Here is a 27050-nt window from a genome sequence, read left to right on the forward strand (position 1 = left end):
TGTCAAGTGTACTCTCCCCAATCAGTTTTGAACCCGACCCATAACTCTTATACGGCGCGCACTCATCCAACCCAGTCTAACAAGTCCAAATTCGACATTGGCGACTACGTATATTACCGCAATTATACGGCCAAACAAAGCAAATGATGCGCTGGCAGGATCATGACTCACATTGGAACCAAAATGTACGCCGTCCAAGGACAAGAAGGACAATGCCGACAGCATGATGACCAATTAAGAAGCCGCCTTTCTCCAGCGAAGACTGCACAGAACGTGACGAGAACCAGCCAGACACCATGGTGCTGAATCATGTGGATACTGGAGTGCCTGACTTTGACGAAGTTCCGCCAAACTAACTCCCTGCCGATCTGCCTGTGGCCCTTCATCGATCGACACGTTGCAATTGTGGTATTCCCCCAAGGCGGCTCATTCAGGAATAGAGACGTTCAAACTGGAAAGCCGGAGTGTGATTTTTCGTGGACCATGTGGAGTGGGAGGACCCGTTGCCCCTCCCGTGCTGCACAGAACAAAGGGAGACATTTTGTATATAGTTTTTCCTGTCTGTAGACAGTGTGTCGGTATGTTGCAAAACTTACCTTCAGTGGTGCTGCAGTTCTGTCACTGCCCGTGTGCGTGACTTTGGCGCCTTTGAGAGGGGGGCGTGTTACAAACGCTGTTTCCTCCAGGCTGTTTAAATCGATGTTGATCAGCCTGTTTAATTGCTGATGAAAAATCGCTGCGACTGCCGTTCTCTGCACTTATTTTCAATCTAAGTTGGATCATTTAATTACTATAGTAAATTAAAAACCATCTTCTAATGCCCCGAAAGCCGACAACGGGACGGATCTAACGTAGGGGACAAGGCAAGGTAGGCTGTTTATTTTTACATTAAAAAGTACTTCTTAAGATGGCTTTAATCAAAATTGCGAGAAGGTGACGGGGCCAATCCGAACCGGCAGTATTTTTCATGCCAACATGGGGTTCAAATTCACAGCAACCGCAACGTTCCAAACCATCGCGTTCCAGAACAACCCACTCGCAAGATGATTTAAATGGCCATTAATTTTCAGGTATTAAACACTACATACCTTCCATTTGGACTATAAATCCATGACAATGAGATTTTAAAATCATGTTATATTGTGAATTCTTGTGTGTATGTTATTTGGACACTTAGGCTATTTAAAAATGTTAATCTTTTCTTAAGAAATGAATAGATGTTTAGATCTAGTAATTGAATTATGTAATTAGCTACAATTGGGTAGCTAACTAATTATATGCTTTAATTTCAGGTCATCCAAGTAAGATTGTTTCATATTTGTTTCAGAATGTTTCAATCAATAATAACTGAACATTTCTTTTAGTTCTCTTAATTTTTAAGAAGGTTATGGGCTTTTGACTGTTCTCAATCACAGCTTTTGTGTTAAGTCAATGGAAAAGCAATAGGGAACAAGATGCTAATTTCCGAGTATGAAAATGGCCATAACGTTTTTAATACTGAAGATATGAAAGTGAATTAGGTGTCAAATTAAACTTATTTTTGTGCTTTATCTGATGGGATGAATTGCAGACTTGATTTTTTAAATCTCAAAATTTTGTAACATTTCTACAGTGTGTGTGTGCAGACATTTTGAGTTGTCTTGCTGCCAGCATTGCGTAATGTAATAAAGACTTCTGTTGCACCTTGAAGACTATCGTGTTTTATGCAGACATTAAAAAAGAACACAAAACAAAAATACTCTGGTGGTTGCACTATGTCTCTAATAACCTCTCTCTCCTTAAATACTGGAGCTAACTTATTTGTTCTACTCCTGGTACCATGAGCTACTGGACCACCTGCCAATAGTGGAGCGGATGGAGTCAAAGAATCCTGTACTAGTGTTGCTGCTGTTTGTAAAGTAGGCTTTATTGTGGAATCTGCAGGTGGTGTTAAAGGTGCTGCAGGCTCTGAGTGTCTGTTGTGTGCACAATCTGTACAATGTGTGGGTGGAGTACAGGAAACACAAGACGAATATGGTGGAGGCTGTAAATTTCTTTTAATTTTAACACTTTCCCAATCTTCCAGATATTCGGCTTCTTCCCTTTCACCGGGTCCTTAAGTTCAATATCTACTGGTGCCAGTTTCCCTTCGGAAGATTTCCCTCTTTCCTGTTCCTTATGCTCTCTTATACATCCACACCCTTCTCCCCTGGTGCCTGGAGGTCGATTTACGTCATCATCTTTCAGTTTTATTCCAAGCTTTGAAGCTGCTTTTTCCCCAATCACCATTCTCACAGTTTCTTTACTAGCTTCCTGCACTTCATAATATTGTCTCCACAATCCAATTAAATCTTTAGCTATGTCGCTTTTACTACATTGCTAAATAATCTTCTCACTATATTTCACTCCCTTCAATGTTGCAACGCCCCCGCCATAAATCGTTCCCTAATTTCCTATTCAATGCTCCCGAAAAGTTCCTTAATCTCTCAGTGGAAATTCACTACATAATAATTATAGCGGGCTTTCTGGATCCTCTGCCATATCTCGCTCAATCTGATTTCCCATATTTAACAATGGACACCACTTCTTAGCAATTCACACAATCCTCCAGCAATTCACACTTCACTAGCAATCTCTAGACTTCAAGAGTCAAGAGTCAATTTAATTGTCATTTGGACCCCTGGAGGTCCAAATGAAATGCCGTTTCTGCAGCCATACATTACACACAAATAGACCCCAGACACAACATAATTACATTTTACATAAACATCCATCACATAGCTGTGATGGAAGGCCAAAAAAACTTATCTCTCCACTGCACTCTCCCCCCCCCCGATGTCAGAGTCAAAGTCAAAGCCCCCGGCTGGCGATGGCGATTGTCCCGCGGCCATTGAAGCCACGCCGGGTGGTGCGAGGTCGCACACCGGGTCTTGGTGTTGGAGCCCCCGGCGTGCGCTCGCAAAGTCCCGCGGCCATTCCAGCCGCGCGGGGCAGTGGTGTCAGGCCCCGCTCCAGGAGCTCTTCAACCCCGCAACACGGGCGGGAGAATTCGCCGTTGCAGGAGCCCCGAAAAGCGGTCTCCCTCCAGGGATCCGCGGGCTCCCGGTGCCGCCGTCCGCAGACCCGCAGTAGCAGCCTCCGACTCAGCAGCAGCAGCGGCATCGGCAGCAGCAGCAGCAGCAGCAGCGGCAGCAGCAGCAGCAGCGCTCCTCCACCGCTCCACCCGCTCCGGTCTCGGCCAGCTCCGCGACGGCAACGGTGAGTCGGCACCAGAGTCCCCGGCTTCTTCCCGTTGGAGGCCGCTCCTCGTTGCGGCCTCAACGACAACTGAGACCCGACGAGAAAAGGTCGGGTCTCCAGTGCAGGGAGAGATTCAAAAGTTTCCCCCCCCCTCCCACCCCACCCCCATCCCCCCCACACACACACCCCAACATAAAATAACAAAAACTACATAAAAACACAGACAAAAAATAATAAAACGCGGACAGGCTGCAGAGGCCGCTGCTGGCCAGAGCCGCGCCGCCTACTTATCAAACTTGCTCCCGAACAATGGTCAAAAGCTCAGTAATTTCCAGTCGGGGAAATGCCAAACCCTGCTTTTGATCCGGTTAGTGCAGTGGGTGCGAATGATCCCAGAATGATAGAAGTATATACCCCATGGAAACCCAACGGGATGATAGCAGTGTTAAGCAACATCCCTGATAGAAAGAAGTCACCTGCTTCCTTTGTAGATTACTTAAGAACTACAATGCATGTGTACCACGCAGACTCCCGACATCTATGGGCTGTGATACAACAGATAATTACTCCCTGGTGACTACGTTTGCAGGAAGTGTGTCCAGCTGCAGCTCCTGGCAGACCGCATTGAATGATTGGAGCTCATACTGGAGCATCCACGATGCTGGGAAAGTCGTGAATAGCACGTACAGTGAGTTGGTCACACCGCAGGTAAAAGGTAAGAGGACAGAAAGGGAACGGGGGGCAAATAGTCAGCAAAGCAGTAGGGTGGTAGTGCAGGAGTCCCCTACGGTCATCTTCCTCCTAAACAGGTATACCATTTTGGATACTGTTGGGGGAGATGGCTCATCAGGGGAAGGCAGCAGCAGCCAAGTTCATGGCACCATGGGTGGCTCTGTGGCACAGGAGGGGAGGAAAAAGAGTGGAAGAGCAATAGTAATAGGGGATTCAATTGTAAGGGGAATAGATAGGTGTTTCTGCGGCCGCAAACGGGACTCCAGGATGGTATGTTGCCTCCCTGGTGCAAGGGTCAGGGATGTCACTGAACGGCTGCAGAACATTCTGGAGGGGGAGGGTGAACAGCCAGTTGTCGTGGTGCACAATGGCACCAACGATATAGGTAAAAAAAAGGGATGAGGTCCTACAAGGTGAATTTAGGGAGCTAAAGTTAAAAGTAGGACCTCAAAGGTAATAATTTCTGGATTACTACCAGTGCCATGGGCCAGTCAAAGTAGAAATAGGAGGATATTGCAGATGAATAGGTTTGACCTATCCAGTTTGCCCTTAATCTGATCTGAGTTTGTTGTTTCAAATGTGTCTCTTGTAGGAAAGCAATATACATATTTAATGATTTTAATTGTGCCCGAATTTTACCCCTCTTAATTGGCTCGTTCGCACCTCTGATGTTCCAACTACAGAAGGTGAGACCTCCGATATTTATTCGACTATTATCTTGCATTGGCTATTATTACCAGACTGTATGATTCATGTGATGCACGATTCCAGAGTTGTCCATCATAATTTCAGCAGTAGTTTTACATCTCCTGACACTATTAAACATAATTAAGGGAAAGAGAAAAACATAAAATAATGTGTACATAAAAATTGTTAAGTCATTCAACACATAATTGTGAATAAACAAAAAAAGTGAGTGTAAGTTATCAAAAATTTGATATCTTACAAAAAAGCCACCAATGGTAGCTAGGATTGTTTTGAAATTGACCTCCGTCAATGAGATTATGCACTGGGCCTTACCCCCCTATTAAAGTGTGACCCAACGTTAGTCGGTTCCCTCTAGTTGTAACCAAAATTATCATATCAGGTCAATTAATAGCTGAACAGTTTAAAATAGAATAAAAGGGAAGCTAGAAGATTTGGACTAAAATAAAAGTAATTATGGGTTAAAGTACCTCGTCAATAATTACACTTTTCATTAACCTGTTTGTTAGTTAATTCATAATTAGTATTTAAAATATATGTCTAACCTCCCCCATCCTTCCTGCTATATATTTAGTCGTGTTAGTATAGTACATTACGCCTTTACTGTTAGTTGAGTTTATTGCGCGTAAGTAGTTAATTAAGTAGTTAGTTATATGTTATATGTGTAAATAATAGGTCATATAGTGTGGGACAGATGCATCATATCATGGCTATTTCAAAAGGGGACAGCCTCATAGTTCTCCGGGCTGAAGGACTTGGCAATGAGCCTGCGACCTTGAGCTTCCATCTGTGCTTTCAGTTCAGAAATTTAATTCGGCCTCTGTTTGTGAAAAACACATTCTTGCCAGATAAGCCTGTCTGGTAACTTCTTCGGTTTTTCTGGAAGTTTGAAAACATCTTTAAGTAGATTAGTGATAAAATCACGCATTTGAAAGCCGTGTTCAGCACCCCCTTTAACTCCTATTATTCTCAGGTTTTGCTTCCTTGATCTGGCTTCTAAATCTTGACATTTAGAAACATAGAAACATAGAAATTAGGTGCAGGAGTAGGCCATTCGGCCCTTCGAGCCTGCACCGCCATTCAATATGATCATGGCTAATCATCCAACTCAGTATCCCGTCCCTGCCTTCTCTCCATACCCCCTGATCCCCTTAGCCACAAGGGCCACATCTAACTCCCTCTTAAATATAGCCAATGAACTGGCCTCAACTACCCTCTGTGGCAGAGCGTTCCAGAGATTCACCACTCTCTGTGTGAAAAAAAGTTCTTCTCATCTCGGTTTTAAAGGATTTCCCCCTTATCCTTAAGCTGTGACCCCTTGTCCTGGACTTCCCCAACATCGGGAGCAATCTTCCTGCATCTAGCCTATCCAACCCCTTAAGAATTTTGTAAGTTTCTATAAGATCCCCTCTCAATCTCCTAAATTCTAGAGAGTATAAACCAAGTCTATCCAGTCTTTCTTCATAAGACAGTCCTGACATCCCAGGAATCAGTCTGGTGAACCGTCTCTGCATTCCCTCTATGGCAATAATGTCCTTCCTCAGATTTGGAGACCAAAACTGTACGCAATACTCCAGGTGTGGTCTCACCAAGACCCTGTACAACTGCAGTAGAACCTCCCTGCTCCTTTACTCAAATCCTTTTGCAATGAAAGCTAACATACCATTCGCTTTCTTTACTGCCTGCTGCACCTGCATGCCTACCTTCAATGACTGGTGTACCATGACACCCAGGTCTCGCTGCATCTCCCCCTTTCCCAATCGGCACCATTTAGATAATAGTCTGCTTTCCCGTTTTTGCCACCAAAATGGATAACCTCACATTTATCCACATTATACTGCATCTGCCAAACATTTGTCCACTCACCCAGCCTATCCAAGTCACCTTGCAGTCTCCTAGCATCCTCCTCACAGCTAACACTGCCCCTCAGCTTAGTGTCATCCGCAAACTTGGAGATATTGCCTTCAATTCCCTCATCCAGATCATTAATATATATTGTAAATAGCTGGGGTCCCAGCACTGAGCCTTGCGGTACCCCACTAGTCACTGCCTGCCATTGTGAAAAGGACCCGTTTACTCCTACTCTTTGCTTCCTGTTTGCCAGCCAGTTCTCTATCCACATCAATACTGAACCCCCAATGCCGTGTGCTTTAAGTTTGTATACTAATCTCTTATATGGGACCTTGTCGAAAGCCTTCTGGAAGTCCAGATACACCACATCCACTGGTTCTCCCCTATCCACGCTACTAGTTACATCCTCGAAAAATTCCATAAGATTCGTCAGACATGATTTACCTTTCATAAATCCATGCTGACTTTGTCCAATGATTTCACCACTTTCCAAATGTGCTGCTATCCCATCTTTAATAACTGACTCTAGCAGTTTCCCCACTACCGATGTTAGACTAACTGGTCTGTAATTCCCCATTTTCTCTCTCCCTCCCTTCTTAAAAAGTGGGGTTATGTTTGCTACCCGCCAATCTTCAGGAACTACTCCAGAATCTAAAGAGTTTTGAAAGATTATTACTAATGCATCCACTATTTCTGGAGCTACTTCCTTAAGTACTCTGGGATGCAGCCTATCTGGCCCTGGGGATTTATCGGCCTTTAATCCATTCAATTTACCCAACACCACTTCCCGGCTAACCTGAATTTCACTTAATTCCTCCAACTCCTTTGACCCGCGGTCCCCTGCTATTTCCGGCAAATTATTTATGTCTTCCTTAGTGAAGACGGAACCAAAGTAGTTATTCAATTGGTCCGCCATATCCTTGTTCCCCATGATCAACTCACCTGTTTCTGACTGCAAGGGACCTACATTTGTTTTAACTAATCTCTTTCTTTTCACATATCTATAAAAACTTTTGTTTTTATGTTCCCTGCCAGTTTTCTTTCATAATCTATTTTCCCTTTACTAATTAAGCCCTTTGTCCTCCTCTGCTGGTGTTTGAATTTCTCCCAGTCCTCCGGTATGCTGCTTTTTCTGGCTAATTTGCACGCATCATCCTTCACTTTGATACTATCCCTGATTTCCCTTGTTATCCATGGATGTACTACCTTCCCTGATTTATTCTTTTGCCAAACTGGTATGAACAATTTTTGTAGTTCATCCATACAGCCTTTAAATGTCTTCCATTTTATATAGCCACCGTCAACCCTTTTAGAATTAATTGCCAGTCAATCTTGGCCAATTCACGTCTCATACCCTCAAAGTTACCTTTCTTTAAGTTCTGAACCATTGTTTCTTAATTAACAATGTCACTCTCCATCCTAATGAAGAACTCAACCATATTATGGTCACTCTTGCCCAAGGGGGCACGTACAACAAGATTGCTAACTAACCCTTCCTCATTACTCAATACCCAGTCTAAAATAGCCTGCTCTCTCGTTGGTTCCTCTACATGTTGATTTAGATAACTATCCCGCATACATTCCAAGAAATCCTCTTCCTCAGCACCCCTGCCAATTTGATTTACCCAATCTATATGTAGATTGAAGTCACCCATTATAACTGTTTTGCCTTTGTCGCACGCATTTCTAATTTCCTGTTTGATACCATCTCCAACTTCACTACTACTGTTAGGTGGCCTGTACACAACACCCACAAGCGTTTTCTGCCCCTTAGTGTTTCGCAGCTCTACCCATTTCTCATTCAGTTTATTCGTTAGCTCCCAATTCATATCGTGTTGTTTTTTCAAACTTGTTATTTAATGGCTCATGTGTTCCATTTCACCCTCCATCTCTTCCATCAATTTTTCCGTGTCTGTTAATTGCTTCAGCAGGGAGTCATGTTTATTGTTATAATCTCTCTGCATACTTTCCAATTCCTTCGCAGTCCTCGACTCCAAATCTTTAAACTGCCCCCCCCCCCCCCCCCCCCCCCCCCCCCCCCCCCATATAGTTGTGCCTCAAGGGTCCGATGGCGTATAAAAGATTGTACCCTATGAGGAAGGGAGTCGATCTTCTGGAGGGGACGCTGTGGACTGCGTGACCTTTTGGAGGACAAGTATTGGATTGTCCTATGTGGTGTATATGCCTACAAAAATGGCGCTCATTTATATGAGGTAGAATGGAAAGGGGAAAAGAGAATCTAAAAAATGAAAAATTACTGATGCCACAGCATTCCCACACCTCTGTGTCATCTCAGTGCACGTTGCAACTCTATAGACTCGATACCACAGTCTTACTCAAGAACGAATGATGAACAGCCACATTTGATGAACAGCCACTAGTTTAAACTATTGAGGGACTTTAGCAAACCTCCCTCCGATGATGTTGGACTTCCTTCTGTCCGGGTCAATCCATACTTCTTGTGCAGATCATCTCTGTCCCAAATGAGATCCCAACAATCCAAATACCTGGAACACTCACTCCATACCAGCTCTTTAGCCAGACATTCATTTGACCTATCTGCCTATTGCTAAACTCACGAGCAAATAGCACATGGAGTACTACCAAGATTACAATCTGAGAACTTCTGCTATTCAACTTTCTATCTCATACCCTGAATTCACTTTGTAAGTCCTCTTGTCATTAGCAGCACCAGGCTATCTCTGGCTGTTCACCCCCCCCCCCTCTTTCCAAATGTACTGTGCATCTTCAGAGACCTCCTTAATCCTGGCACCAGGGAGACAAATCATCCTGAAGTCTCATTTCCCTGCCAATTGAGTCCGTCATCTCTCCTGATCGTCTAGACATTGCTCTTTCATGTTGAACAGATTGTCACGGCAGCCCAGTGCTTGTAAAACAATCACTCGGTTGCTTTTAAATCTGTCCTGATTTTTGCCCACTTTCTTTCCTTTGTTTTGTTGACCAAATGATTAACAATGTGATCAAACTATTATTATTCTCTAACCTGTGTAAAAACTCTTTTTTATTCTCATTTTGCAGTGAATTTACTGGCAATTGTGATCCTATCCCGTGGTAAATGTGGCCTGACCAAAGGCGTCACCTACTACCTGGTATCCATGGCAGTGGCAGATCTGTTTGTCATTATCACTGATGTCATACTGTATAAGATTGTGTATTACTATTTTCGAGGTTCTTTCCTTGACACCTCACTAATGTGTCGTCTCATTATTGCTGTCTACGCCTCGTGCCAGGATTGTGCTGTCTGGTTAACAGTAGCTTTCACATTTGATCGTTTCATTGCCATTTGTTGCCAACAGCTGAAAACTAAATATTGTACTGAGACAACCGCATCAGTGGTGATCACAGTTGTGTGCATAATCTTCTGTTCCAAATGCATCCCCTGGTTCTTTGCGTTTGGGCCTCGATATGTCACCAACAATGTTGAATGGGACTGCATCCTAACATCAAACTTCCATGCATCCAAAGCATGGGCAGCCTTCACTTGGCTCCATCGCATTCTCACTCCCTTGCTCCCATTTGCTTTAATTCTGCTTTTCAATGTTCTGACTGTCAAGAACATTTTAATAGCCAGCAAAGTTCGCAAGAGGCTCCGAGGTTCTAGTAGCGGTGAACAGCACCATGACCCTGAGATAGCCAGCCGTAACAAATCCGTCATTTTGCTCTTCACTATTTCTGGCAGTTTTATATTATTGTGGACAACTTATGTTGTATATTTTCTATATGTACGGATCACCAAGACATTTTATCACACGAGTTTCAGTGATCCTTTATTTATTGTTCAACAGGCTGGGTCTATGCTGCAGCTTTTGAGTTCTTGTACAAACACCAGCATTTATGCGGTCACCCAGGTGAAATTCAGAAATGAAATGAAGAATGCAGTGATATATTTGTTTACCTTTATGTTCAAATTAATTAAGTGTAAAAGCAACTCAAGGTAGATGTGGAATGTTGGACTAATGGCGATATCAGGACTCACTCAGCCTCACTCTGTTCTGTCAATTGTGTAAGCAGGAACTGCAGATGCTGGTTTAAAACGAAGAAAGTCACAAAAAGTTCAAGTAACTCAGCTGGACAGGCAGCATCTATGGAGAGAAGGAATGGATGATGTTTCGGGTCGAGACTCTTCTTCAGACTAGAGAAATGTCTCGACCCAAAACACCACTCATTCCTTCTCCAGAGATGCTGCCAGTCACTGAGTAACTCCAGCTTTCTGTGTCTATCTTCTGTTCTGTGAATTGTCTGATTTTGCTGGAGTTACTTGGCCACCCAACTAGGGAGTTTCATGCAAGAAGAGCAGAGACAAGACATTTCAAATATCATGCGGTATCTTCACTGACATACATGGTCATGGCTTTGCAAATCAGGGATACTCAAACAGCCACAGATGAGGCAACACATTTTTTCTCAGCAGGTTGAGTGGTTAACTCTGCTTCCTCAAGTGGTGGGGGAAGTCGATGCCTTAAACATATTTAAGATAAGGTGGATACATTCTTGAAAAGTTACTCTGAACAAACAGGAATGCAGATCGGAGACTACAATCAGATTATGTATGACCTTATAGAATTGCAGCAGAGGTGTGCACTGGACAGGCACTCAAGAGAATTCTAAGTTATATATTTACAGAGTACGAAAACCAACCATATGACCCAATGGCAACCAACATGCCCATGGCAACCAACATGCCCATGGCAACCAACATGCCCATGGCAACCAACATGCCCATGGCAACCAAGGTAACCATGGCAACCATAACCATGGCAACCAACCATGCAACCAACCCATGGCAACCAACATGCCCATGGCAACCAACATGCCCATGGCAACAAACATGTCCATGGCAACCAACATGCCCATGGCAACCAACATGCCCATGGCAACCATAATGCCCATGGCAACCAAGGTAACCATGGCAACCAACATGCCCATGGCAACCAACATGTCCATGGCAACCAACATGTCCATGGCAACCAACATGCCCATGGCAACCAAGGTAACCATGGCAACCAACATGCCCATGGCAACCAACATGCCCATGGCAACCAACATGTCCATGGCAACCAACATGTCCATGGCAACCAACATGCCCATGGCAACCAAGGTAACCATGGCAACCAACATGCCCATGGCAACCAACATGCCCATGGCAACCAACATGTCCATGGCAACCAACGTAACCATGGCAACCATGGTGCCCATGGCAACCAACATGCCCATGGCAAACAACATGCCCATGGCAACCAAGGTGCCCATGGGCAACCATAATGCCCATGGCAACCAAGGTAACCATGGCAACCAACATGCCCATGGCAACCAACATGCCCATGGCAACCATGGTGTCCATGGCAACCAACATGTCCATGGCAACCAACGTGTCCATGGCAACCATGGTGCCCATGGCAACCAACATGTCCATAGCAACCAACATGCCCATGGCAACCAACATGTCCATAGCAACCAACATGTCCATGGCAACCAACATGTCCATAGCAACCAACATGCCCATGGCAACCAAGGTGCATACCTGAGCTACTCCCATTTGCCAGTTTTACAACATGCCTCGATAGATTTCCTGTCCATGTACCTGTCCACATGCCGCTGAAGGTAAGTTTTGTAACATACCTACCACATGGAGCCTAATCAAAGTCCTGCAAAGCTGCATCATGACTTCCTAACTCTGATACTCAATGCCCTGACCAATGAAGGTAAACATACCGTGCTATCTGTGTGTGCTGCCATTTTCAGGGAGTTATGGACTGGCACTCCACCATCCCTCCGTACATCAATGCTGTCAAGGATTTTGCCATGAACCATATATCTTCCCCTCACATTCGTCTTCCCAAAGTGCAACCTGACATGTATGGATTTCTTCATCAGCTTCAAATTCCTGGGTGTTCACATCTGGGACCACCTGTCCTGTCCCCAACCCAGCACACAGATGTAAATATGAAGAAGATGCACTTTAGGATTTAATGAATCTGCACGTCACTGAATCCTTGAACAAATCTCTACAGATGTGGAAAGTATCCTGACTGGTTGTATGATGGCATGGTATGGTCATTTCAACACACCAAAGGCTGCAGAGAGTGGCGGACTCAGCAAGGTCCATCACAGATACAGATCTCCGCACCAATCAAAACATGCAGGTCAGCCACCGCCTCAAGAAGGAGGCATCTATCATAGAAGGGCCCATCCTTAACGGTGATGCCCTCTTCTCACTACTACCAAATCTGGCAGCTGGCACTAAAGCCTCAAATCCCAAACCAACAGGTTCAGGAATATCTACTTTCCGACAACCGTCAAGTTCTTCAAATTAGCTGCATAATCCCAACACCACACTCAGTAACAGCCCACGGTTCACTGCTTGCACTACCATGATAATCCCAACACCACACTCAGTAACAGACCACTGCTTGCACTACCATGATAATCCCAACACCACACTCAGTAACAGACCACTGCTCGCACTACCATGGACAATTCCTCATTGTTTTGCACCAACGCTTTGTTTTTGTCCTTTTACTTTTATCTCTCTTGCACAATTTATGTGTGATTTATACATAATGTATGTATAATTTATGTAATGATTTTTGTGTTGACTGTGATATTGCCTGTGCAAGATTGCATTTACCTATACCTAAGGGCCTGTCACAATAAACTAAACTTTTTTAGGCACCTTTTACAGGTGACTCGGTTCGTCACAGATATGGTCGTGGGGGTGTCACCTGTACGGTCGTGAGTCGTCTCCTCAACGCCCAAAGAGTTGTAGCGTTTTTCTGGTCACAGCTTGGATTTTGAAATGTTCCAAACATTTTCCCCGAGTTTTGGCTCTTCTCTCTCTCTGAGCGTAGCTGTCGTAGGCCTGTGTCTTAGGCTAGGTGACGTGGGTTGTCGCCGGTGCTGAATTCGGTGACTACCTGGTCGTGGGGGTGACACCTGTGCGTACGGGCGTCTCCTGAGTTGTCCAAAAATTGTTTTACTGTCTTCCGTTGTAGCCGAAAGGGTCGTAGCTTGTCGGCGGGTTGGATGTAGTTGGTCGTAGCGTAGTGGTTGTAGTTGAACGCTCCTAATGGGTTGTCGCCAGTTGTCTGAATTCTTGCCATAGCTTGACGTCAATCTAGGTGGTAAGTTGTCATAGACATTGTCATACACATTGTCATAGACATTGTCATAGACATTCTCATAGACATTGTCATACACATTGTCATAGACATTGTCATAGACATTCTCATAGACATTGTCATACACATTGTCATATACATTGTCATAGACATTCTCATACACATTGTCATACACATTGTCATAGACATTGTCATACACATTGTCATACACATTGTCATACACATTGTCATATACATTGTCATATACATTGTCATACACATTGTCATACACATTGTCATACACATTGTCATACACATTGTCATAGACATTGTCATATACATTGTCATAGACATTCTCATACACATTGTCATAGACATTGTCCAGTTGCCGGTTTTTCGGCGACCTGCTACAACTATGACAGTCACCGAAAAAATTGCCCAAGTGGGACAGGCCCTTTACTCTTAATGTAGCTATAAAATATCTTTAGATTCTCCTTAATATTGTCTGTCAGAGCTATCTCCTGCCCTCTTTTTGTTTCCCTGATTTCCTTTTAACCATGCTAGGGATATACTTCATCCCAGCTGCCTCTATATCTGTCCCATGCATGTGTTTTCTTGACCAGAGCCACATTTCTCTTTTCCGATTTCCTCACTCCCAGCTGTCTTGCCCTTCATGTTAGCAGGAACATGCATACCTAACAGTCACTATCGCACTTATAAAACACTTCCCAGCAAAAAAACCTACTCCAATCTACTTTAGCAAGTTCCTGCCTAATTGCCCCAATTCAGAACAATGATTTGTGGGCCCATTCTGTCATTATCTACAAACTATTTAAAAACTAATAGACTGGTCGCTGCTTACAAAAATCTCTCCGCAGACACTTCAGTCATTTGTCCTTCGTAGGTCATGCTTTGTCCTCTCTTGATGAAGCCGAATTTTAGTTAAAATATAAGAAGATATTAAATTGGCTTCTGGGCTAGCTTACAGCTTATATTTAGTCTCAAATTAGGCTTGCCTCAGGTTGCGGTGTGTGAGATAATGAATACTATAACATTGTCTCCCAAGTGAGGAGGTGACAGAGAGGAAGAGAGAAAGAGTTGAGTCATCTCTTTGAAGTAAGATGCCGTAAACCAAGTGTCCTATGTTTATGAGGGAGGAGGTGACAGAGAAGAAGAGAGGAAGAGAGGAACCAGGGGAGTAGAAAGATAAAATGTCGTAAACCAAATGGCCAATGTTTTTAATATATCTTGTACAATGTGACAAAATGCCTTTGACGTGATGCATTCTGTAGAAACCTTTTCCTGTACCTCTGACCATGACTAATGTCTGTGGAATGTGCTAAGGGGACAAAAAAAAACTATTTAATGCAATGTAATTCTGTTGTTCAGAGAAGTGGACTGAGGACAGTTGAGTGTCTACATTTGTCACTTAGATGGAATACTCGCTCCCTTCCATCGGCCGATGTTAAGTAAAGTTTTGAACTGGTCTACCAAACAGTTTGTGTGGTGTCTGTTTATTAAGAAGCGAACCTGTTTAGTAGTTATAAAAGTAACTTTTTCACTCTTGTCGGGTCCTCTACATATCGCCTAAGGAAACTTTGCTGTACACATTAAACAAATTCCACTAGCTTCCACAGCATCGTCAACTAGATCTAATCAGACTCGAGAGATTTATCTGCCTTCATATGCCTGAGAATATCCAGTACATCCTTGACCACAATACACACTGTCCTCAAGACATCACCATTAAGAGTCCCAAGTTTCCTGGCCTACATGCCTGTGTGGGAGAAAAGCAGTATTATTCATCTGCAAGAACCTTATAACAATTACAGCATGGAAACAGGCCATCTCGACCCTTCTAGTCTGTGCCGAACACGTATTCTCCCCTAGTCCCATATACCTGCGCTCAGACCATACCCCTCCATTCCTTTCCCATCCATATAACTATCCAATTTATTTTTAAATGATAATAACGAACCTGCCTCCACCACCTTCACTGGAAGCTCATTCCACACAGCCACCACTCACTGAGTAAAGAAGTTCCCCTTCATGTTACCCCTAAACTTCTGTCCCTTAATTCTCAAGCAATGTCCCCTTGTTTGAATCTTCCCTACTCTTAGTGGGAAAAGCTGATCCACATCAACTCTGTCTATCCCTCTCATCATTTTAAAGACCTCTATCAAGTCCCCCCTTAACCTTCTGTGCTCCAAAGAATAAAGCCCTAACTTGTTCAACCTTTCTCTGTAACTTAGTTGCTGAAACCCAGGCAACATTCTAGTAAATCTCCTCTGTACTCTCTCTATTTTGTTGACATCCTTCCTATAATTAGGCAACCAAAATTGTACACCATACTCCAGAATTGGCCTCACCAATGCCTTGTACAATTTTAACATTACATCCCAACTTCTATATTCAATGTTCTGATTTATAAAGGCCAGCACACCAAAAGCTTTCTTTACCACCATATCTACATGAGATGCCACTTTCAGGGAACTGTGCAGTTATTCCCAGATCCCTCTGTTCACCTGCATTCTTAAAATTCCCTACCATTTACCATGTACGTCCTATTTTGATTTGTCCTGCCAAGATGTAGCACCTCACACTTATCAGCATTAAACTCCATCTGCCATCTTTCAGCCCACTCTTCCAACTGGCATAATTCTCTCTGTAGACTTTGAATATCTACTTCATTATCCACAACCCCACCTATCTTAGTATCATCTGCATACTTACTGTGAGGAAAGAGTTAACAGGCATGGTTGATTTAGACTAGGGATAGAAAAATAACTTAGAAAGAAATAAGGCAGAAACCAGACTGCTAGTAGATTAAAAAGTAACGATATAAGAACAGAGAGAAATTCTAGATAAAAAGTAGCAGTAGAAAGACTTCAGCAGGAGATAGTAAAGAAATTAGAACAAAGGGGAAAGGGACACGAAGTCACGCTCAACTACGCATGCTTGATGAGATTACATGAATATGTACACACACCCACTATGACAAGATGCCTAATTTAAATGCACATGCGATGCATGATAGGGGAGGTGTCTTTGACGTTAGGTGGGCGTTCCCAGACGTTCTCGTGGGAAACAGGGCTTTATGTTATGATTGGAAGAAGCTCAATGGGGAGGGATGAGAATGTGATAATAATGAAATGAAATGTATAAAGATAGAAAGCATCTCCATCTTCGGTGTGCCTCTAGGGGACATCAGAGGAGAGGCACCTATTCTGCAGAATATGAAATTAATAAAAACACTTCTTTGTCTGAATTTGTCTCAAGAGCATTTGTGATTTTTGAATCTCACAACTTGGGGGCTCGTTCCGGGATCCAATACTCTGGACAGCTGACGGGAGTAGACGGACGAAGGGAAGGTGCACCCTGCTGAGTTCAGCGGTCTCAGACTCCTTGCTTGCCGTCAGCTGTTTAAGCAGTAGTATCCGGACCACACAGAGACTCGGCAAAGAAGTGGGAGTTGTTGGAAATCATGAAAAATCAATCGAGCAATTTCTGTGCACAGAACCCAGGTAGGAACAATGACTAATAAAGTACTTCCTGGGCGATTGGGGAAAGAACTTGTGGTTGACGCCCTGAAGGATTCAGGGGGTTGCAATGCAAACCCAGAAGGGAGGGGAAAAGGCTGTGGGCCAAATCCCCGCATTCTGCCCAATGGGGCAAATGCTGGACCCTGGAGGGCAGGAAATACCCAGGGGTTGGAGAAGCCAACAATGATAAGGTATAGTCCGTTGGGACAAATGCAGAGCCGGAGGGGGCCAAAATACCCAAAGGAAAGAGAAGACAGGGGCCGGGGTGGACGAAGATCACCCGGCCAACAGGACGGGGAGTCAAAGGGCAGAAGGGGAAGATAAGTTTGGTTGAAATTAGACCCCCGAGGGAGGTACCTAGGAGAGGACCCTGAGGGGGAAGGGGGTTTGTTAAATAGCCTCCTTGAAGATCCTTTAGGCCTGACAAGAACAGTTAGATCAATTCCTTTTCACAGAAGTGAAAAAACAAGTAGTAAAGATTATGTTGCAGGCAGTAGAAAAACAGCAAATAAGGTACAGAGAGAGACAGGATGATGAGGGAGTTACTCCCGAAAGTAGCAGATAAGAAGACGGCAAAGGCCGGGGACAAGAGTGCAGGACAGGGAGAAAATATAAAATGAATAATCTATTTGAAGTAAGAACGGAACAAATGTGATTTGTATGTAAAAACCGGTTTGGAACGAATGGTTGTAAGATGAAAGGTTGGAATGAGCAAGTTGTAAAATTGAACACAGTGGCGGGGGCGAGAATTTCCACTGTAGTTCAAATTGGATTGCGAACAAGCTGTAAAATTAACTCTTTGTATCCTCGTAACCTGAAAAAGGGAAGTTGTAAAAATCAGCTTTTGATTTTCTTTTAATCGTTTCTTGATGTTCTTTTAGATTTCTTGTCAGTAAAGTTAATTTGGAAAATTGTTACTAGTGCTAGGAATTGGACATTTAAAATAATGGTGAATATGGATTGAAATAATTGGAAATAAGTTAATTGATGAAACATGACCAGCTTTTATGGTTTGTTGTTTTATGGTAGATTCAAGTTGAGAAACAGAGAGAGAGAGAGAGATACAGACACCGAAACACAGAGATACAGCCAGAGAGAGAGAGCCAGACACAGAGATACAGCCAGAGAGAGAGAGCCAGACACAGAGATACAGACAGAGAGAGAGAGCCAGACACAGAGATACAGACAGAGAGAGAGAGCCAGACAGCTTTACTCAGAGAGTGGTAGCTGTGTGGAATGAGCTTCCAGTGAAGGTGGTGGAGGCAGGTTCGATATATGGTTATATGGTATACCCTTAGAAAGTATTTGCTGATGTGGACAATTTGTTGGTTTGTTCCACAAGTGAAGAGGGAGAAATACTTCAGAATATAAGACAGCAGATGATGACCTTGGGAAAGGCAGGATATAGTTCAGACTAGATTGGAAATTTTGAAATTGTATGGTGAAATGGAAAAAGTACATGTCAAAGAAGTTAAATTAAAATGCAGACCAAGCAGCTGAAACAGCATCTGGAAAGAGATGTCCAGGGTAAGTCTGAATCGATTTAGGTATGAGCACTGTAGTGTCGTTTATGCTGAATAAGGTAATTAAGAGGTTTGGTAAACCCACAGAAATCAGCTTTGACAACGGATTGTTTTCATTTGATGAAAAGAATAAATGGAACATTGAAGGTTAAAATAAATAAGATTTGTGTAATGCTCTGCCACTGAATAAATGTTGCATGCAAACTAACCAGCAGGTGATACAATGGAGAAGTTCCTGCAAGGGACCGAGTTTGGAACAGTTACAGATAGAATTTAAAAAGTATATGAAACAGTTAATAATGATATACAAGTCTATTTATGAACAGCTAAAGTAAAAGCTGTCGGAGATGGACCAGGAGGAAGGACCCTTTAAACCTGAAGACAAGGTGTATGTATTTATTCGGCCAAATTTTAGAGCAGGTATTGGAGGATTTCCCAGGTCACGGGGAAACGCAACTATTACAGTTTGTGGATGACCTCCTTTTGTCAGGAGCAAGAGAAATGGAAGTGAGGGATGCCACAATAAGCCTGTTAAACCTCTTGGGAAGGAAGGGGTTAAGAGTGTCCTGTAACAAGCTTCAATTTGTGAAACAAGAGGTAAAATATCTGGGACATTTGATAAGTGGAGGAAAGAGACGAATAAACCCCGAAAGGATAGCTGGAATCACGAGAGTACCACTACCAAAGAATAAGAAAGAGATCCGAAAATTCCTGGGATTGATAGGATACTGTCGACTGTGGATAGATGATTACTCCAGACAAGTAAAATTCCTGTATGATAAATTGGGAGAAGAAAAAGACAAAGTTCAGTGGACTCCAGAACAGGAGGTGAAATTTGGGAAATTAAAGAACAGTTTGATTACTGCTCCCGTGTTGGCTCTGCCCTCAGTAGAACAACCTTTCCAGCTGTTTGTAAATTCAGACAAGGGGGTGGCACTAGGGGTACTCACCCAGAAAAGAGGGGGAAATCGACAGCCAGTGGCCTTCCTCTCAAAAATATTAGATCCAGTCTGCAGAGGATGGCCGGGATGCATACAAGCGGTAGCAGCTACCGCAATATTGGTGGAAGAGAGTAGGAAATTAACCTTTGGAGGCACTCTGGTTGTTTCTACACCACACACAGTAAGAACCATACTCACTCAGAAATCCAACAGATGGTTAACAGACTCCAGACTTTTAAAGTATGTGGCCATCCTGATGGAAAAAGACGATTTGATGATAATTACGGATAAGAACCTTAACCCGTCCCAATTCCTGTATCCAGCAGAGAAACAGGGTGACAAGGAAGAGGGCCCAGTACACTGCTGTAGTGAAATAATAGATTTACAGACAAAAAGTAGAGAAGACTTAGAAGAGCAACCTCTGGCTGAGGGCAGCCGGTGGTTCCTCGATGGATCCTCCAGGTGCATAGATGGAAAAAGACATAGGGATATCACCATATGAAATGTTATTCGGGCTCCCATACTTAGGGAAGATAGAAGGAGTCCCAACAATACAAGGGAACGATGTGTTCCTGAGGAACTATTTACTGGTGGTGTCCCAATCTCTTGCAGAACTAAAAATTAAAGGATTGCTGGCCCAGAGCCCACCACTGGACTTTCCAATTCACTCAGTCAAGGCTGGAGACTGGGTATTAATAAAAACGTGGAAAGAAGAAAAGCTGCAACCTAAGTGGACTGGACCCTACTTGGCATTACTAATCACGGAGACAGCAGTACGAACAAAAGAGAAAGGGTGGACACACGCAAGTCGAGTTAAGGGTCCTGTGGAGGCCCCACCAGACGATATCAGCCCGTGGACAGTGCGCAAAGGAGAAGAACCATTGACTTTAATATTTACCAAGAACCCGCAGGAAAAATGAAGATTTCGTGTTGGTGGGTCGTGTGTTGGGTGGTTACCCAACTTGTAAGTAATGTAACATGCATAAAAATCACAATACCACAAAATAGAAGGTCCACCACCATCCCATTTAATGTATGTAAAGGAAAAAGGTGGTGCGGCTATAGAATGTATGTATGCACCCATCCCTGTAAAGATTGGCACGCGGTGTTTACTTCATCAAAATATGGGTGGCATCGGACCACCTATCAAACTGATAGGTGGAGAGTATATCAAAACCCGAACGAGAAATTGCCAGGACGCGTATATGTGAGCATACAGAGTGTTCAGATACAGGAAAGTGGTAGGTATTGGATATGTGCAGATAAAACAGGGAAGGACGCATGTCTGAAGTTTGAGATAGAAGTAAAGCGAGATGGGAAGATGGTAATATACGAGGATAGGGGAGAGGTGTTCAAGATAGATGACAGTCAGAATAGGGATCCCGGGGCAACACCTGCACCACCAGTAGTCAGCAATGTCACCAGGGAAAATGAGTCTAAGAAGCTGAAGATAATGATAGTAGCAGGAGAAACAGGATTAAGGCAGTTATATGAGAAGGGAATACCAACAGGGGGAAAAGGAGCCAACACCTGGCTTGCCTGGATGATGTACACAGCCAGAAGTATGCAACAAACCAATTGTTACGCCTGCGCTGGAGCTAGGCCTCAGCTGGTCCCAGTACCATTTCCCCTGAATTGGGATAGAACACCTAGGGCTATGATATGTATACTACAGCTATTCACGAATCCCCTCTTACAAAAAATGAGATATGCCAGAGTTATCATTACCTATTTCCGGCCAGCAACAACAATACGAAGGGCCGAAGGGAAGATCCTCGACCTCCTCCATTTACCATTCCTTTTGGGGAGGAGTGGTTTGAGTGCTATACAAGAAATAACCCAGAGGGACAGGACATGGGGGAGGTGCTCAACTGCAATCAGACGTATAACATAACGGCTGAGGAACAGGGCCCACTGTTCAATAGCTCCTGGCTGAAAAAGCAGATAGTCAGTAGAGCCGATGTCTGGTGGTGGTGCGGGGAGAATACCCTGTGGCCCCGGTTACCAGGGTCATGGACGGGAACCTGTACCCTCATACAACTGATGATGCCCTTCACCATAGCAGTAGAACATGCTGTAGAACTCAATAAAGGAAGCCGACGACAAAAGAGAAAGGTGAGAGGATCATTCGACACACACATCTATATAGATGCGATAGGGGTGCCAAGAGGGGTACCCGATAAATTTAAAGCCAGAAATCAGATAGCTGCGGGCTTTGAGTCCATACTCTTCTGGTGGTCCACAATTAATAAAAATGTGGACTGGATCAACTACTTATACTACAATCAACAACGCTTTATAAATTACACTCGAGATGCAGTTGAAGGATTAGCGGAACAACTGACAGCTACCAGCCAAATGGCCTGGCAAAATCGCATGGCCTTGGACATGCTACTGGCTGAGAAGGGAGTGGTGTGTGTAATATTTGGCGAACAATTTTGCACATTCATCCCCAACAACACTGCTCCGGATGGGTCAGTGTCAAGAGCCCTAGCAGGGCTCACCTCTCTGTCTATCGAATTGGCTGAGAACTCTGGAGTTGACACCTCCTGGACCGGGTTTCTAGACTCCTGGTTTGGGAAATGGAAGCACATCTTTACATCTGCCCTAACATCAGTGATAGTCATGGTGGGCTTACTGTGTTTGTTCGGATGTTGTATCATTCCCTGCGTACGGGGATTGGCTCAGCGATTGATAGAAACAGCCCTGACGAAGAACAGTGCAGCCACCATAATGGCCCTCAGACCACAGTATGACCTACGAGAGGAGGATAGGGAGGTGAAGAACCTTCTGCTAGCATTAGAAAAGGAGGAGATAGTGTAAATCAAGGGTGCGTAGCAAAAAGAAAATGATGGATTGTGAGGAAAGAGTTAACAGGCATGGTTGATTTAGACTAGGGATAGAAAAATAACTTAGAAAGAAATAAGGCAGAAACCAGACTGCTAGTAGATTAGAAAGTAACGATATAAGAACAGAGAGAAATTCTAGATAAAAAGTAGCAGTAGAAAGACTTCAGCAGGAGATAGTAAAGAAATTAGAACGAAGGGGAAAGGGACACGAAGTCACGCTCAACTACGCATGCTTGATGAGATTACATGAATATGTACACACACCCACTATGACAAGATGCCTAATTTAAATGCACATGCGATGCATGATAGGGGAGGTGTCTTTGACGTTAGGTGGGCGTTCCCAGACGTTCTCGTGGGAAACAGGGCTTTATGTTATGATTGGAAGAAGCTCAATGGGGAGGGATGAGAATGTGATAATAATGAAATGAAATGTATAAAGATAGAAAGCATCTCCATCTTCGGTGTGCCTCTAGGGGACATCAGAGGAGAGGCACCTATTCTGCAGAATATGAAATTAATAAAAACACTTCTTTGTCTGAATTTGTCTCAAGAGCATTTGTGATTTTTGAATCTCACACTTGCCCTTGAAGAAAAACGTTAGAAAGTGCTAATGAAGTGCCGTGTGGAATGAACTCCAGGTTGGTAGCTTCTGGTTGATGTGCCTATGGGCGCTTGGGTTAACTGGATGTGGGCCTTCATCTTTAAATCAATAGTGGTAATCTTGATCTTGTGGAATGTGGATGAACTTGTGACAAGTAGTAGGTGGATGAAGTTGAAGGTCCTTTATCATGCTGGAGACTGAGCTCTGCCACGTGTACTTGTCACATATGAAGCTCGCTGCTCTGTTTTGCACTGCCTGCATCTCATTGATGTTCCCTTGAGTGAAAAGATCCCACACGGAGCAGCAATATTCAACATGTGGACATACAAGGCTTTTATATGCTTGGATCTTAACTTCAAAGGGGAGGAGCCATCGGAGGAACGGCTGCTAACCAGCAGCCGTCCATTAAACTCGCTTTTTAAAAAAGTTTTTAGTGAGTCCTGTCTCGTCCGTTTGGAGAAATATACTTTTTAATGTGGGGGGTAGGGGGCAATTTTGTTTCTAGGTCCCTACCTGGTCGGTGAGGCAGCTTTTTTCTCCGGGCTGCCCGTCAACCCGTCCTCGTGGCCTACCAGCGGGCGTGGAGCGCCGTTTCCTGGCGGAGACCGCCCAGCACCTCGGCCTCAGTGGCGGCACAGCGCTGGAGCGCTATCATGGAGCGGAGCGGGCGATGCCTTGCCTGGGTCGCCGCGCTGGATCGACGCGCTGGAGCTCCGGTGAGCTGTGACCACCGAGATCAACACCTCCGGGCTGCGGGTCTGCGGAGCGGAGCGGGCGGCGCCGACTGTAACAACGGGAGCCTGGGAGCTCCAAACCGGCGTGGCCTTGTCGGCTTCGGAAGCCACGGTCTACAGCTTGGAAGCGGCCGTTCCAGGTGGCCCAGCCGCTGAGAGGACTCTCCTGGCGCCGGGGCAACACCACCCGGTGAGAACGGCCAGGAACATCGGGCCTCCGTAGAGGCAATTGCGGTGGCCTCAATAGGCCTGACTTTGGGGTGAACTGGGGTTGGGGACTGGACATTGTGCCTTCCCCCACAGTGGCATCCATTGTGGGGGGATGATTTTCTGTCTCTACATAATCCTGTTAGTCTTTGTCCAAGATGGCTGCCGTGAAGGGAGAGTGGACGCTGGCGCGCTTTGGCTGCCGCTGCTCTCTCTTCACATCGTGTTTTTGATTTTTTTGTTTTCGGACTGAATTATGTTTTTAATTTGTGTTTCTGTGATGTCTTTATTATTTATTTTATTCTGATTATATGTTTTTATTCCTGTTAATCTATGTAAGGTGTCCTTGAGATGTCTGAAAGGCACCCAATAAATAAAATTTATTATTATTATTATTTATTAACTTCTTTGGGTGCGTTTTGCAGATTAGGATGAAGAAAGCCGATGATACTGCTGGCTCTGGCTGTTGGCCCTTCCACATGCTTGTTCCAATTCATGTTTTCAGACAAAGTAACTCCTAAGTATTTATGACTAGAAACTGCCTCGAGCTGATGCCCAGAGGCTGTATAGGAATGATGGATTGGTTTAGGTTTCCTAGTAAAACGCATGACATGACATTTTTCTGGTTTGAACATCATTTGCCATTCCTTCTCCCATCTCTCCAATGAGCGCAGATCTTTTCGAAGCGTCAGGTGATCATCATGAGACTTGATGGGTCGATAAACCACACAATCGTCGGCGAAGAGGCAGACCTTAGATGTGATGTTCAGATTCAGATTCAATTTAATTTAGAGTGTACAGTACAGAGACACATGTTATCTGGGAGATTGTTAATATAGACTAAAAACAGCAGCAGTCCCTGTGGTACGCCAGGGTTGCCATGGTCTGGTTTACAACCGAATGCTCCCTGTCAGTTGAAAAGCTGGTTATCCAGGGTGAGAGGGGTCAGAGATGATCTTGCCCGCTCGCTTCCTGGCCCTTGCAGTGTACAGTTCATCAATGGAGGGAAGGTTGCAGCCAATAACCTTCTCTGCTGATCGGACGATTTGCTGCAGCCTCCGGGTGTCGTGCTTGGTGGCTGAGCCAAACCAGACCATGATGGAGAAGGTGAGTACAGACTCTACGATGACCGTGTAGAATTGGACCATCATTGCCTGTGGCAGATTGTGCTTCCTCAGCTGCTGTAGGAAGTACATCCTCTGTTGTGCCTTTTTGACTGTGGGGTCGATGGTAGCCCCCCGTTTAAGTTCCTTGGAGATGATGGTTCCCAGGAACTTAAATGACTCCACAGATGTGACTGTGCTGTTGTTGATGGTGAGTGGGGGGAGGAGAGGGGGAGCTCTCCTAAAGTCTACAATCAATTTCACTCTTAAGAGCCTTGAGCTCCAGGTTGTTGCAATGGCACCAAGGCGCTAACTGTGTCACTTCCTGTCTGTAGGCAGATTTTTCCCCATCCTGGATCAGTCTAATCAGGGTTGTGTCGTCTGCAAACTTGAGAAACTTGACAGAGGTGTCTGCGGAGGTGCAGTCGTTGGTGCAGAGAGAGTAGAGGAGAGGAGAGAGTACGCAGCCCTGCAGTGCTGCTATGCTGAGCGTTTGCGGGTCCGAGATGTGCTTTCCCAGCCTCACATGCTGCTTCCTGTCTGTCAGGTGGTGATCCACCGACAGACAATACACAATAGACAATAGGTGCAGGAGTAGGCCATTCGGCCCTTCGAGCCAGCACCGCCATTCAATGTGATCATGGCTGATCATCCCCAATCAGTACCCCGTTCCTGCCTTCTCCCCATATCCCCTGACTCCGCTATTTTTAAGAGCCCTATCTAGCTCTCTCTTGAAAGCATCCAGAGAACCTGTCTCCACCGCCCTCTGAGGCAGAGAATTCCACAGACTCGCCACTCTCTGTGAGAAAAAGTGTTTCCTCGTCTCCATTCTAAATGGCTTACTCCTTATTCTCAAACTGTGGCCCCTTGTACTGGACTTCCCCAACAACGGGAACATGTTTCCTGACTCTAGCGTGTCCAAGCTCTTAACAATCTTATATGTTTCAATGAGATACCCTCTCATCCTTCAAATTAAGACAGAGGGGTTCAGGCATAGTCAACTCGGATAGTTTGGAGTGTAGTAGCTCTGGCACAATGGTGTTGAATGCAGAGCTAAAATCAACAAACAGAATCCTCGCATAGGTCCCCTGGCGGTTCATGTGCTGTAGGATGAAGTGCAGGCCCAGGTTGACTGCATGATCCACAGATCTATTGGCCCGATATGCAAACTGCAGAGGGTCCAGCATGGAGTTTGTGATATTTTTCAGCTTGGTCAGCACAAGCTTTTTGAGTGTCTCCATGACTACGGAGGTCAGTATGACAGGCCAGTAATCATTAAGACCAGTGATCCTTGCCTTTTTGGGTACAGGGGCAATAGTGGAGACTTTGAAGCAGGCAAGGTCAGTACACGTTTGCAGGGACTGGTTAAAAATGTCTGTATAGACCGGTGCCAGCGGTTCGGCACAGAGTTTGAGAGTAGAGGGGGAAACATTGTCAGGTCCTGGAGATTTACGGCTTTTTTGTCCTCTGAAAAGCCTCTCTTCCTCCTCTATTTTTATTGTTGATGATGGAGAAGTGATGTTGTGCAGCACAGAGGGTGTGGGTGATTGCATGTGAAGTGGTGATTAGGTGGGTGTAGAAGGGTCCAGTCTTTGCAGAATGAGGTCAGGCTGTGAGTGGGTGTGAAGTGTTGGTTCAGGTGGGAAATGGTCCAGTCTTGTCATACTGGAATCTTGCCTTAAGTATGTAAGTAAGCTTATTGGCCAAGTATTCACATACAAGGAATTTGCCTTGGTGCTCCACTCACAAGTAACAACATGACATACAGTGACAGTTACGAATGATTCAGAAAACATTAAACATTAATAATAATAAAACATTAATGATAAAACACCATTGATCAAGCATGTGAACCAACAAAATACCAGATCAAAGGGAGGCTGTAAAGTGGCGTAAAGTGGCGAATGGGAAGGAGAGGGTGC

The 27050-nt window shown here is 44.4% G+C and overlaps 1 protein-coding gene across 1 annotated transcript; it reads left to right on the forward strand.

Annotated features, from left to right (window-relative positions):
* The first annotated feature begins 16171 nt into the window (after positions 1-16171).
* Positions 16172-23093, forward strand: LOC129699952 (endogenous retrovirus group FC1 Env polyprotein-like). Its single transcript, XM_055640048.1, has 2 exons — positions 16172-17149; positions 20244-23093. Exon 2 carries the CDS (start codon positions 21294-21296, stop codon positions 22452-22454), a length of 1161 nt encoding a protein of 386 aa, XP_055496023.1. The 5' UTR covers positions 16172-17149; positions 20244-21293; the 3' UTR covers positions 22455-23093.
* The last annotated feature ends 3957 nt before the right edge of the window (positions 23094-27050 follow it).

Source organism: Leucoraja erinacea, chromosome 9 (assembly GCF_028641065.1).
Source record: "Leucoraja erinacea ecotype New England chromosome 9, Leri_hhj_1, whole genome shotgun sequence".
In the NCBI taxonomy this organism is placed as follows: Eukaryota; Metazoa; Chordata; class Chondrichthyes; order Rajiformes; family Rajidae; genus Leucoraja; species Leucoraja erinaceus.